Source organism: Haemorhous mexicanus, chromosome 10 (assembly GCF_027477595.1).
Source record: "Haemorhous mexicanus isolate bHaeMex1 chromosome 10, bHaeMex1.pri, whole genome shotgun sequence".
NCBI lineage: Eukaryota > Metazoa > Chordata > Aves > Passeriformes > Fringillidae > Haemorhous > Haemorhous mexicanus.
In genome coordinates this window covers 18,549,878-18,565,717 of record NC_082350.1, presented here as the reverse complement: position 1 = coordinate 18,565,717, position 15,840 = coordinate 18,549,878, and the positions used below count along the sequence as shown (strand labels likewise).

Genomic DNA, 15,840 nt, shown 5'->3' with positions numbered 1-15,840 from the left:
CATCTCCTATTTATATTCTTCATCTTTGCTCAGTGTTGGCATGGAGGCATTCCTAACTCCAGGCAAAGTCATTATATTCTTGTACCACAGAAGGGGAATTATCTCTTTGTGTAGATAATTATGGGCATAATAATCTGTTCCTTAGACTCTGCAATACTATTTTTTCCTGTCTGAAGCCAACACAAAGACTTCACATTTCCTGAGTTCTTTGTAGAATGCCCTGTGGAGAAATGTGGGAATCCTCTGTGTGCCTCTGAGAAGTGTCTGTGTCCCAGCAGCAGTGCTGGGTGAGGCAGTGCTGAGCACAGGGACCTGTGCAGAGCCCGTGCCCAGGCTGAAACAGAGCTTTTGCACAGCTCCAGTGTTTGTTTGGATAAACACTCACACACTCCCTTGTCCAGTCTTGCAGAGTTGGATCATTTCAAGTGCTCTCCAGGCAAGTTTTAAGCAGGCTTTTCCTCCTTCTGCCTGCAGTTTTAAGAGCAGCAAGCACTACTTGCACTTACTGAAAAGCCAATCTATTCAAATTCAGTTAAACAACCCATCTGCTCAGTTTGCTGTTAATCCAAGCCAATATCTAAATCCCAGCAGAATCCAACTTCCTGAGCACTTTCATTTTTAAGGGCTGATTCTTACATTCTATATTGCTAAATTATTTAGCTGGTTGATGATAATGATGGAATCCAGTAATGAACTATCCTCATCTGAACTATTACCAGAACAATGGGAGGATAGGGAGGGGGCATAATTTGCAGTGTAGTCATGGGAAGTGGATTTAAAAATTAATGAATGGATGGTATAGGCCTATACCATCCATTTTATAAAGCCTATACCACACTGCTGCATACACCTAACTATGTGGGAGAAATGCAACTGATTATCTGCATTACTGATGAGAGTAAAACTAATTCTAGAGTCACTTTCTTTGAGTCTAGCCGAAGGGTAGACCACCTGTGTTCTCCTGCTGGTAACTGTTTTATTTTGTGCTTATTGCTGAAACTGTGGGCTGTGCTGGCCATTTCAGAAAATGGACTGCATTTACTTTTTGCTTTCAGCTTTAGAGGAATAAAGATGAAATGTATGAACAAGTCAGGGATGTGGATAACAGACAAGTTGGTTAAATAGCTTGTCCTTATCAGAGAGTTAAGTTAGCAATGCTCCATTTTTTTAAATTCCATGTATAGGTATGTAAATCCACATTTAGGAGGTTTTGAGTTCTCTCACAATATGGGATGTCCCCAAATTACAGGTAATCCTACCTTAATTCCACCTTTTGTCTTCTTAATGCTTTTCTTTTTTGATAACTCTACTTCAGAAACAGTCTTTGGAGGGCAGGAAATTTCTGTAGACCTCCTGTTGGTAGCTGAAAGAGTGAAAAAGAAAGTAGCATTAGAAAATGTGCTAAAAGTTAAAATTCTACTTCCTAATCAAAGCAATGAGCGAAGGGGTAAATGAGGCCTGGCTTAGAGAACTGAGCTGTGCTGGAGGAGTGATGTTGGTGTGAAAACCCTTGCTGAAAGCAATCAGCAGAAAAAGTGGAAATCAGTTACAACTTTGATGTCTGGATCACAACTTGCAAGCTCAGACAGCTCCAGGTGATCCAGGAATGAGAGCACAGTGCAGTTTAAATGAAAGATGACACATTCACAAGAAGCCAAACTGCAGGTGCTCCTTGATCCAGCAGCAAATTTCTCAGGTCAGTTCACAATCTGAGTCTTGACTTCTTCAGTGTGACATATTTCAGAAAAGGAAACAGGTACAAGATAAGAAAGCAGTCAAATTCAACTGAGTCTCTTTCAGAGATGAATTTGATTCATATTGTCACAGCAAACTTCCTTTTCCAATTAGACTCAGAAATGAAGTGAAAACAGGAAACAAGCTGCTTTGGTTATGCTCTGGAGAATTTTTCAGTTATTGACTGGCCCATAGTCAGAGCCTGTTACATGTCACTGCATTTAAGTAGTTGCTGAAGCAGTACAGAAAGAAACAGCCCAAATACCTGCCAATTATTATTACAATAATTACTGTGGAACCGGAAATATAAGGGAAACTCCCTTATAGAATTCAGTACAGTTGACTGTTTCAAGGTCAGTACAGAATTGTCTTGCTGAAGAAGCTGAAAATTACAATGTTGAACTGCCCACTGAAAGAATAAAGGTACAGGAACAAAGGAGAACTAGAAATGATCTAATGTCTGTATGGTTTCAGAGTTGTTTTCATCCTATTGTTTCACAGTACTCCCCTGGATGATACATAATGATGATTTCATTTTGAATTAATATTTTTAATTGCTTGATGCTGCTTTTAAAGCAAATATTGTCAAAGGGCATTGTAAAGCAGAGTTTGGGTCTGTCATTTGCATTCACTTGGAGGACCACTACACTTTTCCAATGGGGCTTTAGTACTGTTTACTGTTTTTTTATGAACAAGTTGTATGTCAAGTATGGAATCTCTGCTGTGTTATTTTTAGCCCACAGCAAATGGTAAAGTGGGCTGTACTGTCCCTAAAGCTGCTAGAAAATGACAGAAACTCACGTGCTCTGTTTTGCTTTGCAGTCGCTCCACCCCTCTAAGTCTGATATAAATTCAGTGAGGAAAACTTGCTGTGTAGCTTGTGAGAAAAAGCTGTGGTTTCACCCATTCTCCCCCCTGCTCCTTTGTGGCAGGACACAGGCACCATCTCTCAGGTGTTGATCTGTTACGGGGGGGCTACATCCCCCCTGAGGGACAGACTGAGGGACAGACAGAACTGTGGGCAGCTCCCAGGTGCTCAGGGACAGCTGGATTAGTTCACCTGGGTGAGTGGCCCTAAGTTACTCCTGCTAGAACAAGTGTAACTCATTTGCTAGCAAGAGATACAGGCCATAGCCAAGGGTTACAATACATACTCAGCAGCTGTAAAATATTCCAGGCCCCCCTCAAGTAAACAGCATACTTCACATTCAGGTTTAGGGGGAATTCCCCAACCACATTCTCCCATCTGTTTTCTGTATGGGTTTGTGCATTCTCACTCATCACCTACAGCAGAATTGAACTCTTTTGGCAAGAACAAGCATGGAAATAACTACTGTGCTAAACTTTATTGAGGCTTGCTGCTCATGCTGTCCAACAGGAACACGAGTTTGAAGATAATTAGTGGCTTAATTGCTGTTTTGAATGCTGGTGATGGCAAAACTATGTTTAGGCAGCTAAAGAAACACCAGAGCAGCTATGGTTTGTCACTTAATGGCTTAGGGCAGAACAACTTTGCCATTCTTAGACAATATAATTTAGACTTCTCTCTGGCAAAATTTCTGTCAAGCCTCCTGAAAATCTGCTGATATAAGAAGCACAGAGGTTCCTGGATGTGGAATATTCTTCTACAAGGAGACACTACTTGGTTTCCTCAGACTGGTCCAAGTGTAATAGCAATCCCACAGCCACAAAACTGAAAGTATCTTTCTCTTTTTACAAGTTCATTTACAGAAATATACTGAACCAGACAAACTAGTGGTTTCTCAAACCATTCATGAGTCACACACACCATCTCTTCTGAGTCAGCTAATCTCTCCACAGCTTCACTTCCCCTGCACACATCCCCAGACTCTTGCAAGAAATTCTTCCTTTATCCTCTGTCCAGATGTTATTAGTTAGTGAGTGTTATGCACTAGTGACTGTGAGGAATGCTGGACTGGATCCAATGCGCAGTTGTATACATTTAACTGAGATGGAACCCGCTTAAATTTTATTATTTAAAGATCTGAAAAGGCTCCAGCTATGTTTTCCCCCCTATGAATCTTGTGTTCCAAGTTGGCCTTCTAAGATGCTTGCCTGGTGAGTCATGGATTTTGTACGTGCAATGTGCTGTTAAACATGTTATTTGTTTAACAAGTTCACAGAAATTTTGACATCTCTGCTCCTGTATTTCACATTTATGTTGCCCACAAAGAACTCTCTAGGTGAATATTTTATAGCACTTTGTGCTGCCATGTTTTAACTCTTGACAGAAAGGTAACTAAAGCAAGACATTTTTCCTAACCATGGTCACTGAGATGGCCAAATCATCTTTTACTGAAATTTTCCAAGAACGTGTGAGGTTGAAGGGAATAGCCTTTGGGAAAGTTTCATTTCAAAGAGTAAGAGTTTGGGAGAATTACAAGCAAATGAAAATAGATAAATGCTAACTGCAGTAATTTCTAATTGCTTGTATTATCCTTTACAGTTCTGTAGTTTATCTCATTGTGTCTGACAGACTGTGTGGTTTGACTCTGTGGACCTATTCCAATTCACTTCATGCTAAAGAGTTTTGCATAGAAATGCAGAGAAGAAATATGGAGTCAAATCATCAAAAATTATGCCCTCAAAAGTGAATCAGAGTGAAAATATTTCCCTATCAAGTGCCACTTCTTTCCTCACAACAGACATAGGGACAAATTTAGCTATTAGAATTCAAGCAGCTTCCACTGGGAGAAAATGGAGTTCTCCTTAAAATAAGGTGTCATATACACTACTTAAATATTTTCAAGGTTCTTATTATAGAAAGGTCAACAGAGTTTTCTGCCTTTTCAGGGTTAATCTGTGAATAATATTTAATCAAGTTCTCACAGCTAAAAGATGCACCAAATACAGCTGCCACAGACTTTCAGCATCACAATAATTCCAGAACTAGTACTTCAGCCTTGAACAGGCCTGACCCTGCAAAATATGGAAGTCCACTTGTGAAACCAGAAGCATCAAGCAACATTGGGATCAATGTAAAATTTTTCTTCAGAGTTTCCAGACCCATAGAAAAGTATTGACCAAAGGAGAGTCTATTCTGAGCTGCCATTCCGGATCTTCACTGAGCTAAAAGATTGCTGAGAGTCACGGAAATGCATGTGAAACTGTGACAGTCATTTCCCCAACAGAAACCTGCCCTTTCTCTCAAACATGGTATCAGCTATGCCTGTGTGCAGAAAATACATCTCTGCCTACGTATTTGTCCATGTAAAATGGAGAGTCTGACAGTTACAATAATGGAGTATTTAATGTCTGAGCCTTCATACCTGTGAAGATTTTTCCATTAGCACCCTGAATTAGACTGAATTTTCCCTACTGCTCCCTGCTAGGAAAATGGAGAGTCAGCAAGGAAGAACAAAACAAAATCTATTCTGGAACAAATGTAACTTCTTTTCCTTTCACAGACCAACCACCCCAGTGCTGCCAAGGTATTGTTACCCTACTGCCTGGGGACAAAAGCCTTTTTTTCTGGTCTTCTATTTCTGTTTACCACATTTTATTGCCTTTGCTTGCCTTTCTATTTACATAGTCTAGGAACATGGTATTTTCCAGTTGTCATATTCTATTTAGCAAGCTTTTAGAAATATTCAGGTATGTCCTGGGTAAAATATGACAGATGAGTTACAAAACCTGTTTCGAGAAGGTTCTCTAAGCCTCTCTCAGTTTCCAAGATGCTGCTTAATAAATTCTCCCCATAAGTAAATGCTGATTGTGCTGATTCTTCACATGCCATGAATGTGAAGAAAGGACACAAAGGAAAGTCCAAAAGAAAGTAGCTTCGAGAAGAGCAGAATTTCACAGCCTCATTTTCAGGCTTGGAATAGGACTCAGTGTCCCTGTTTCTATTCTTAGACATGTTTCAGAGTCAGACTGTGAAACACCTTGGTGAATTCCTCAGTTTATCTTGCTTCAGTTTTCTTTCTGAAAAAACAAGTTAAAATACTGACCAGTACTTGCCAAGTGCTTTGGCATTCTGAGGGAAAGGGCACTCAGGAATTTTAAAGTATGATTCTCTGTTGCAGACAACTGGATAACACCAAAGGGATTCATAAAGAATATGTGAAAATATATGTACTATTCATAGCTGTTAAAGTCACTGACTGTGAGTCCCTGGATGAGCTGTAGATACTCAGGCACTTCTGTTTCTTTGCACAGAGGTACTCTTGGTCAGTCACCTCCTAGAATCTGAATGAAATGGCAGTCTGCTTATCAATGTCTGATCAGAACTGGGTTGCACTTTGCCCCTCCTCACAACCAGAGCAGCATTTTAAAATAAATTTCAACTATCTATTATTTTGCAACAGGACATTAAAGGCTAAGCCTTGTCACACAGTTATCCTGTATTGGGTTGTATAACTATGAACTGCAATTCAAAGGACAGAGCAAGGGAGCATCTCATGACTTTCTGTGAAAGAGCTGATGGTATGTGGCATGGCTGTATGAACAAGGATCAAAACTTAGAGCACTGTCATAAACCAGTGACTGTTCTATAAGGTTCTATCTATATCAATAATTTATTTTAAAAATCTGCAAATGTGCTAAAATGACAAGAAAGAACTTCAAGAAACAGTTCAAGGGACTGCGTGCATAAACAGAATGGCAGGATTAGCTTTCAGCCTGAAGATGCAGTTTCACAGGAGGTAAAAGCCATCTTAAAACCGTGCTGCCACTGACAGGAACTAACTGGTCCTGACCTACTGACCCCATAACCCCATTTTCTGCAACTTCCTTTGCTTCAGCACTAGTAGCCATGCAGTGTGATATCTGATGAATGCTGACATTAGTGATGCTTGGAGCAGGTGATCACTGGGCTGTGTGATCTCCAGAGCTCCCTGCATTTTTCTAACTCATGCAATGGAAAAAGAACTACTACAGTTTTGCAGTCTGTTTACTCAGTTTTCAAGGCAAATCACAACTCCAGCAAACTGACTGCCCACCCCAGTGCAAGAGGGAGCACAGTGCTGGAGGATGTGTGTGTGGTAGAGCAGGACCTCTTCACAGCCATTGTGTTCTCAGCTTGCCTCAAACTAAAAGAGAAGCTGGAAGTTGAGGTAGGAACTGTACATAAAAAACACAGCTAGCATGGTTTGGGGGAAAATGTACAGATATCAAACCAGCATGGCAATGGGAAAAAGATGATTTTCCTTTGGAAGGAAGGATGAATGCTGGGGAGCAGAGGAGAAGAGGGGCATTGATGTGACTTTTTGCTGATATGCCTAGAAAGCAAAATGGTCAGGCTACTAGCTATCCATCTCATCAGGAAGATTCCTGTTGAGAAAGCAGTTTATTGAATGCTCTTCATGCAAATTAGAGAGTTTTTTAAGGCTTTTTACTTAAGGTTCCCCTTTTGAACAGCCCAAAAGGTTACAAAGGGAAGACCTCTTCCTGCCACCAAGCACAGGGTGGCTGATCCCCAGGATACACTGTTTAACCCGTGTTCCTTTTGCAGGAAACAGCTAACTCGGCTAAACGCACATGCTAACCTCAAATCAAGAACTTTCAGTAATTTCCAAACAGAATCAATGCTCAGCTTCTATGGTTAGCAGAGGACAAGTCAGAAAGTGAAAGGTGGAAAGTGAACTAACATCTATGTAGAGGGGGAAAAGCAAACATTCCATAAATGAATTCCACTATGTTGTCCATAGTCACTTACTAATGGACCCTTAATTTTGCAAGTATCTGGTTGAAACTTGAGGAATTATGGCACTTGAAAGCCAAATTACATTACCTGCAATATAAAAGAAGTTCATATGCTTGCATTGCAGGCTTGCATTGACTACCCTGGTGTGGCTTTTTGAGAATTAGGATTAGATACACTGAGACACAGTATGGAAATGTACTCTGTAGATTAGACCTAGGAAGAGAAACCTGGTGGGGTTTTTTTATTCACTCTTGTTTGTATGTTTGCAGTGAGAGATATTTCATATTCATTTTTACTAGCTGGACCTACGAGGCTGACACTGCACATCAAATTCAAGTGTTCATTCTGATAACAAAAATCAAACATGACCATGAGGACAAAACATTGGTGTGAGTCTGAAAGCAGCTGCTCATGGCCTACCTACTGCTGCTGGTCTGGTAATCTTTGGTGATGCTCGCTTTGGGGAAGATTCAGGATGTGGAGCAACAGGTTGTACTGGCCGGGTCTGTTTGGCTGCCAGCTTCTTCAGACTTACTTGCCTCTTGTCAAACATTTCTTGCACATCTTCGAGTTTTTGTACAATTCTTTGGGCATTGGCCTTGACAAAGAAAAGGCAAACAACACATGGTTGTCAGTGATGGGCTGAGTGAGTGAAGAAAGGACTTGTACTACCAGACTCAGACTAGAGCTGGAGCTCACACTGTGCTGCAGTTTGTTGCAGCCCAGTCCATGCATTCTGCCCAGATCACAGTTTCTCTGACCAAGACATGGTGACTCAAGCAGTGTTTCTAGCACTGCTCTGAAGAAAATTATGTAAGTGTTGCATGACTGCTCTCATGAGTAAAACTCGCTGCCACAAATACTGACCTCTGTGCCCTTTTAGAGTAGGGAAAGAGGCAAATTTTAGCAGACTCAAATATATAGCCCAGTACACTTTCATGGACAAAGCAATCGGAAATGTTTAACTTCTAAGTGAGCATATGCACATCTGAGGGGTTTTACCTTTATTTCCGGGGTGAGGATCATGTCAAACTGATTGTAGAATTCCTTCAGGCTGGAGAGCTGGTGTTCCTTAGCTGTTACCAAGAACTTCTCAATTTCAACGAGTGCAGTTTCAGCTCCCTCTTGTGACTGGCACTTGTCCACAGCTTGGGAAGCTAAGAGGTAGATTCCAGCTTCGCACCATTGGCTTGCCTTCAAGGAAAAATGGGGGAAGAAGGACTTATCATCACTGACAGTCCAAGCTGTCAGCTGTGCTTCTACTCTATGAAAAACAGATTTGCCCTAACACGTCATTAAAAGGGGATCAATGTTACTCATAGTGTGCCTGCCCATAGTTCCTGCTCACAAGTCACTCCATCAGCATATGCAGAATTGAACTTGCTGAACTAATGCAAATCTCCAGTGTTTTACTGAATAAAATGGAGAAAAACCAAACACAATTTCTTATCTTCATAATTACCTGAGCTAATAAAATCCTTAATTTTTAATAGAACGTTGCCAGAGCTGTTATCTGAGAAGGTTCACTCACCTTATCTAACTGCTTATGCAGCTCAAGAGACTTTCCCAAAATATCATATTTTTTCTTGGTCTCGTTGGTAAAGTCATCACAAATTCGCCTGAGTTCAACACACTTTGGTCTAATGGAGTCAATTGCATAATGGTTGTTTTGGATGAGCTGTTCTCCATGGAGAGCCAGAGACTGGGCCTTCTCCAAAGGTTCCTGTGAAATTAATGAGAAAAATCCAAAGTTAGAATTACATGCCTAATAAGGACAATTCTTCTCTGTAACCCCTGCTGTAGCCTGGGGGTAAAGGTTTGGAATATTAATATAGCTGATATGTCTTACTTTACATTTACATTGAAGGCCAACGTCCATATCAATGAGTACATTGAAACTTGTGAGGTTCCATCTGAACACCAGGAAGCACTTTTTTATTGTGTGGGTGACCAACACTGGAACAGGTTGCCCACTGAGATTATGGAACCCACTTCTGCTTTCTCACATACTGGGGACATTCATTATACAAGTTTTCCCCTACTTTTTCCCTAGCTTTCCAAGTAATGAAGTGGAACTACTGGGTCTGAACAGCCCTGACTTCTGGAAATTAGGATCTCTGTTTTGCAATTTAAAGTAATGACTCTGAGAAGAGAGTAAATCTGGACAAAAAAAAAAAAAAAAGGACAGTGGCAAGTGTCTAGAATACCATGTCTGTAGCAGCTAGAATACTAAATTGAGTGCAAACCTGTCCTTTCTCTTCGAGATGTTTCTGTTCCTTGAGGAGGTTCTCAACTCGAGTCACACTGTCTCCAATATCAGCAAAACCTGCTTGTGTTTCCATGAGGTTATCCAATGTCAATTTTACCTAAAAAACCAGCAACAACAGAAACATAAACCAAAACAAAATAAACCCACCCAAAACCCCATCTGATAAAAATTCAGATACTGAATAAAAATTACAACAAACATTCACCTACATCTCTGAGAAGAGTCTGCATCTCAAGTTTAGTCTTTCAGTTTGTTCCAAAGTGGAAAATCCAAGGAATAAATCAACAACCAACTATTCTTCAAAGAGTTTCCCTGCTTCTCACTAATAAGACCCACAAAGTTTTGACAAGCTATAACTCCAGAGTTTATATTACTTCAGAATCTGTGTTACTCCAGTCTCTGGGCCGACAGTTGGGGCTTTCTTTTTTTCTTCAGAGTGAAGTATTCCCTTTACTCTGGTAGAAGTGGTGACTTACCATCACAGAAGAATTTATGTTTAATAATTTCACACCTAAATGCAAAATTATTTATCAAGGTAAATTTACTTAATGGTGTTCCACATTTTGCCCTCACAGTCTGGCACTTTCCTCACTGTGCCTTACTCAAGCATTGTAAGACATCTGAAAGCTGTCAAGACTTTAATTTTTGAATATTTATTTCCTATTGCATAATGATCTTCTCTCCCAACCTAATTTTGGACTGCTGGTATACTCTAAGTATGGGTAGAAGTGAACCTTATTTACCAGAGAAGGCTAGACAGCATGAACAAAGAAATACCTCTCTAAAATCATGTTCAAAGTGTCGAAGCTGCAGGCACTGTTCTAGTTTTAGATGATGCTTGGTCCAAAACTGATCAAAAGCCTTTTCTGTTTCATCCAACTGAGCCAACAACCTGTTAAGAAATTATAATGAATAGAATGTACTTATTTCCTATAGTTAATTTCTTTTAAGTTACAGTAATTGATGGCAGAAAGCAGAGCAGGGAAATGGTGGGGAGCCCTAAACTTATGTAAGAGGGCTCTGTGCCAACTCTCTCATAAGCAAAAGAGAATGAAATTTGCAGTAGGACAGGCAGGAATGTGACAGATGAGTGACAACTACATGGATCTACTGTGGCAATTACAGTCCTGCCTCCTGATATGCAAGATGGACTCAGAGTCGTTCCATGTGCTGGCAGCCAAGGGCAGCTGTCACTCCCTAGCTTCCACCCAATGCTTCAAAGATAATCCATCCCCAAATGATGCAGATTGAATATGACGCAATTATTATTTTATGGAATGATTAAACCAGAACTCTACAACTTGTTAATTTTCTTCACCCTTCAGAAATAGACAAGGGCTAAATACTTTTTCCCAATCCATTAAAAACAACAGATTAAGAGCTCATAATGACTCCCATGGACATTGTTTAACTTTGTGTAAATGATGAAACATATATTTGCAAAGACATTAATCTCAAGGTATCATATCTTCAGTAAAATATCTGACACCAGGCTAGTGAGTCATCCTCACAGTTTCTCAATGATCCATCAATTACAAAGTAGAACAGTTTTAAACAAGTAGAAAAAATGAAAAGGAAGTGTTCTCTGAATATCTTGTATTTCAATAGATGGGCATTCTTTGGGCAAGTAAGGGATCTGTGCATGCTGAAATCATTAAGTTTCATGCACAAAATCATCAAGTTATTGGGGCAAGTGCCAATAGCTCCCTCCTATTTGTCTCAAAAACAAGTTTGTGTTTTCAGTCTGTCCCTGGAAAACTTTTTTTAATCAAAGCTAGTCGTTGAATTCAAGATGAATTCACAAATTACTTTGGGATGACTGTTCAAAGGATTTTAAAGTATTCAGTGAAAAATATCAGCTCAGCTTTACTTTTAGCACCTTTGTTCTCAGTGAATGCAGACACACTGAAACCCTAGCATGGCATTTCTCTTTTCTCTGCATCACATGGCACAGCAGAAACTTCTACATGGTGACTAAAAGCTTTATGGTAATACCTAGCATTGTAGGAAGGAAAAGGGGGTTCTCTCTCTCTGTGTACCTCTGGATCTGTGACACACAGAATGTTTCAGGTATCATCTTCATCTGCTACTCCCCCAGTGTTTCCACAGACGCTCACAAGCACATCACCCACTCATCTCACAGAGACTCAGGTGCTACTTTCTAGCCAGGTACAGAAGTTTGGAGGATGTACATGTTATGGAGAAAATAAGTCCCACCTTAAATCTTCAGCCAGGTAGGTAGTGGTCTGATCAAAAATTACCAAGAAATTCAGGACTTGTTTGAACTTGCCTTGGCAGTCTAATCAAGTCATTTTCTCTAAGTTATTTCCTTCTCTGACTTACCTGTCCATAAATCCTGAGTAGGTGAACCAGTGGTAATTTATACCTGCATATTTAAATTATTTAAATTACATTTGCATCTCCTAGGAATAAATTAGCAAGCTGCACAAGGTAACTAGCTCTACTGACCTTTCCACTGTGGCCACATTTTCCAGTTCATCTGGACTGAGTTTGCTGTTGGCACTTCGGGTGACTGGCTCCCGGATGCATGTCAGTAAGGTGGCCCCCTGCTTCACTGCGAGCTTCAGCTCATCCTGAGATGAAAAAAACAAGCTAAAACCCAAATTTTATGTACTTCTAACAACACTCACATCTCTTAGGTGACAACAGAGTAATGATAAGGGAGGATTCTTTCATAGGTACAAAATACTTGAAACAAAATATAAATGCTTGCCAAAGGTGCCATGTTTTACTAGCAAATGCAGAAACCCTACTCTTTTAACTTTGAATAGTAAATCTATTTCTGAGAAAAGGAATAGAGTAATTTCTGAGCAGATTGCATATCTGACCAGGCCACATGCAGAATAAATTATTCTACCACAAATTGAAAGTATGCTGTAGATTGTGAGCTGAGAGACTGGGCTGAGACATTGCACTTCTTAATGGAATTTCCTGAAATAACATTGTGCCATGCTGAGCCATAGTACATCAGCTATAAGAAGTCATCCACAGAAGTGTCTTCCCAGCATGAAAGATGAGCAATAAAAGAGACAAAGATGCTCAAACATCAACTTGTCAGATGACGAATCCCCACATCCCTGCACAGTTCTTCCATAAAAATGGTTCTTGTGCTAATATAGCTTAAGAAGTATTTTTAATCTTGTGTTTAACCTAAGGCATTTGCTGACAGCAGTAATATTTACTTCTGATCCTTACTCTTTTTTTTTTAAACAAAACAACAGTCATCATCTAGTTAGATCATTCTGTCTATTCCTGACTATCCTCACAGATGTTCTCTGTTTCTGCTCCAGTATAAGTCCATCCTTTCTGATGAACTCTTCATCAAGAGACTGTCTATTCCCATTACTCCCTCTTACACAGTGGAAGTGACACATCCCCATTCTATCATTCCTGGGGCTGTAAAATGTAATTTCCACAGCTGAATCAAATTGATCTCCTGAACCCAGGTGTCTGTCCTCCTCCTTAGTGGTTTCCAGACAAAGGATTGCCAAGTGATGGCAGAAAATTTTGTTAGATCAGAGCTCATCTATTACACTGCTGGAGCCATGGTGGGGCAACAATCACCTTCAGCTTGCTGTGGTGCTCGGTGTGTGAGGAGAGAAGTTCCTCTGTGCACTGCACATCGTTGGGAAGTTCAGTCTCTGCTAAGTCTGTTCCAAAGGTCTGTAGCATCTGTGCTGTTGTTTTTACTGTCATTGCAAAGTTTTCAATGGCCTGGAAAAGCAAAAGCATAAAGTCACAGACTGGTCATTTACCCTTAGCCCTTAAACTATACTTTGTGCTCCAGGCACACCGTGCTGCAAATATTACATGCCTGTAAAGCTGCTCATATTGCCTTTTTTGGGTGGATGTGCCTAAAGTTACAAATTAAACCATGTGTCACAAATGACCTTTTTACAGGTCTGCACATATTGTCACCTCGGTGAGTCAATGGGGAACTCCCAGAGTTCAGCAGACATAATGAAACCACAGAGGACATCAGCTTCAAAGGCAGGCCTGGAACTTCAGATCCTCTGCCCATGCTTGCTGGGAAATTCTGCTGCATTTCAAATTTTAATGAAGGCTTTATTTAAATTGAGAACACTGCTAAAATATATAAGGCAAAGCCTTTATATTTATACAGCCATTGTTCACTCAGCAGTAATCTGTCTTCCCCTGACGTCTGAATATGTGCATCTTCATCATGCCTCTCTGTACGAGATGCATTCTAGTCCCTTCCTCCCATCTGTCCATGCTAGTACACAAATACAGGAACAAGTAACTACAAATACAGTTAAAATGCATAAATTCATGGGTTCATTGCTGTTTCTTTATCACTTGGGTGCACCAACACAGAACTTGTCAGAAATCTGGTTTTAATGAAGAATGGGGAAGTGAGGAAAGCTAAAAAAAGAACAAACCACCTCCTCAGTGCAGAATATGATGTTCAGACCTGTGACATGGGATTAAAACTTTTATATCTAGTAGCAAGTAACTGCATGGGATGTTTTTCCATGATCATGCCCAAATTTGGGGGTGGCTGTGTTGTTCTGTATAGTTCTTTATTTTTTGTACATTTTGATCTAATCGCCCACAGGTTTGAGTCAGTCAACAAGCACTAGGGATGCTCTTACACTCATTTAAAGACCATGTAGCTATTGCACACTGCATTCCTTTCTCCAGCAATAATGGGAATTCATTGTTTGCAACCATGACAGATGAAATTATGCTGTGTGCTCAGTGAAAAACAAACGGAGGTAGATCATCATTCAAAAGGCGTAGAGAGAAATTAGCCCACATTTGTGATCTCAAACATGCCCTCCATGAAGGAATGCTAGTAGAGTTCACAGCAACATTCTGTTCCCCTATAAATTCATATCTGCTTTCAGCACAAGCAGTACACACCCACACATGGTCTATCTTAGTGCTCTGCAGCTGTATGCTGCTGTTCTCAGCAATGAAACTACTGGGTTAGAGTTGGCTGAAATGTCACACTTCTGACTGCAACACAGACAAGGCCATCCATGACCAAAGGCCATTTACTGAAAGCCAAAAATGCACTCTGTGGGCAAGAAAGTCCACAGGCTCCTGGCAGCCAAGAGAGGAGAGCAGAAACAGTGAACGATGCGAAGAGGTTGCTGTGTCACTGCCATTTAGCCAGAGTTTAAAGCTTTTTCAGAAGAAAAGCACTGTCAGGACAAGATATGAGAATGCTGAGAGAAGCAGCAAAGGGCATGAAGACCACAGCTCAGCAAGACTGGAAGTCAGATTGTTTCAAGGTGCCCTGGAAGCTGACACTTCCCTGATGACAGACTTATCCAGCAGATATTCCTTGGCTGACTGCACAGTGAATTTGTCAGTGTTTCACTTAATAGCCTGCTTGACCCCACTTTCTCCGGTGTATATGAGCAATAAGTTGTTTCATGTACCTAAGTTACATCTGTGGATTGGGTTTTTTTCCAGTCTCTGTGTTTGGTAAAATTGTTTCTAACAAATTTAACCAAAACCCCTGGGGATTACACAGCCCTACTCCCATAAATTCTTGGTTCATTTTGTTTGCATATTTTACCAAAATATGTATTATTGCATTATGGAAACCCCTGTCATTAATAAATATTACAACTTTTCTTGTGCCTCTTTTTATCCCCCTTCATATTTTCAGAAGTTTTGCTGTTTGAAAGCTCTTACAGATGATTCATTTCTTCACACTCCCCCTTCTTGCAAGGACAGTTTCATATTTTTGATACTTTTGACACGTAAGCCTGTTCACTCATCTCAACCCTAACCTCATTATAGTCAACACAGTTATAAATGTAGAAAATCAATGTTAGATGAAATTCAGATTCTATGTTTGCATATTTAGAAGCCTGAAATATTTGGAAGTTCACAAGGAGACTAAAATTTAGTAAGGACACTAAAGCACAAAAAAACTATAACAAGAAAGTGACAAAAGTGATTTGACTTAAATTACCTCAGAAAAGCTCTTTTTATGGTTTAGGCGTAACCTCCTCATCAGTAACAAAGACTCAAACCCAGGGCTGCTCAGAACTTTGCAAAACATTGAGGCTTACTTTGGATGTGGGCTCTAATTTATCAATCTTGCAAGTAGACCCACAAGAAGAGACACAAACGTTGTATAAACTCTCTGTGAAATTAATTACTTTTCCAGGAT

General features: G+C 40.2%; 1 protein-coding gene across 3 annotated transcripts in view; it reads right to left on the bottom strand.

Moving 5' to 3' along the window:
* MCF2L2 (MCF.2 cell line derived transforming sequence-like 2) overlaps positions 1–15,840 on the bottom strand; it is a 131,981-nt gene that overhangs the window by 79,298 nt on the left and 36,843 nt on the right. For all 3 annotated transcript variants that reach the window (XM_059855699.1, XM_059855703.1, XM_059855700.1), the window contains exons 7-14: positions 13,254–13,403; positions 12,138–12,262; positions 10,446–10,560; positions 9,646–9,765; positions 8,931–9,122; positions 8,402–8,593; positions 7,820–7,997; positions 1,260–1,363 (exon numbers count right to left, since the gene is read on the bottom strand). In XM_059855699.1, the coding sequence (XP_059711682.1) occupies positions 1,260–1,363; positions 7,820–7,997; positions 8,402–8,593; positions 8,931–9,122; positions 9,646–9,765; positions 10,446–10,560; positions 12,138–12,262; positions 13,254–13,403 (1,176 nt within the window). The remainder of the gene's footprint in view (positions 1–1,259; positions 1,364–7,819; positions 7,998–8,401; positions 8,594–8,930; positions 9,123–9,645; positions 9,766–10,445; positions 10,561–12,137; positions 12,263–13,253; positions 13,404–15,840) is intronic.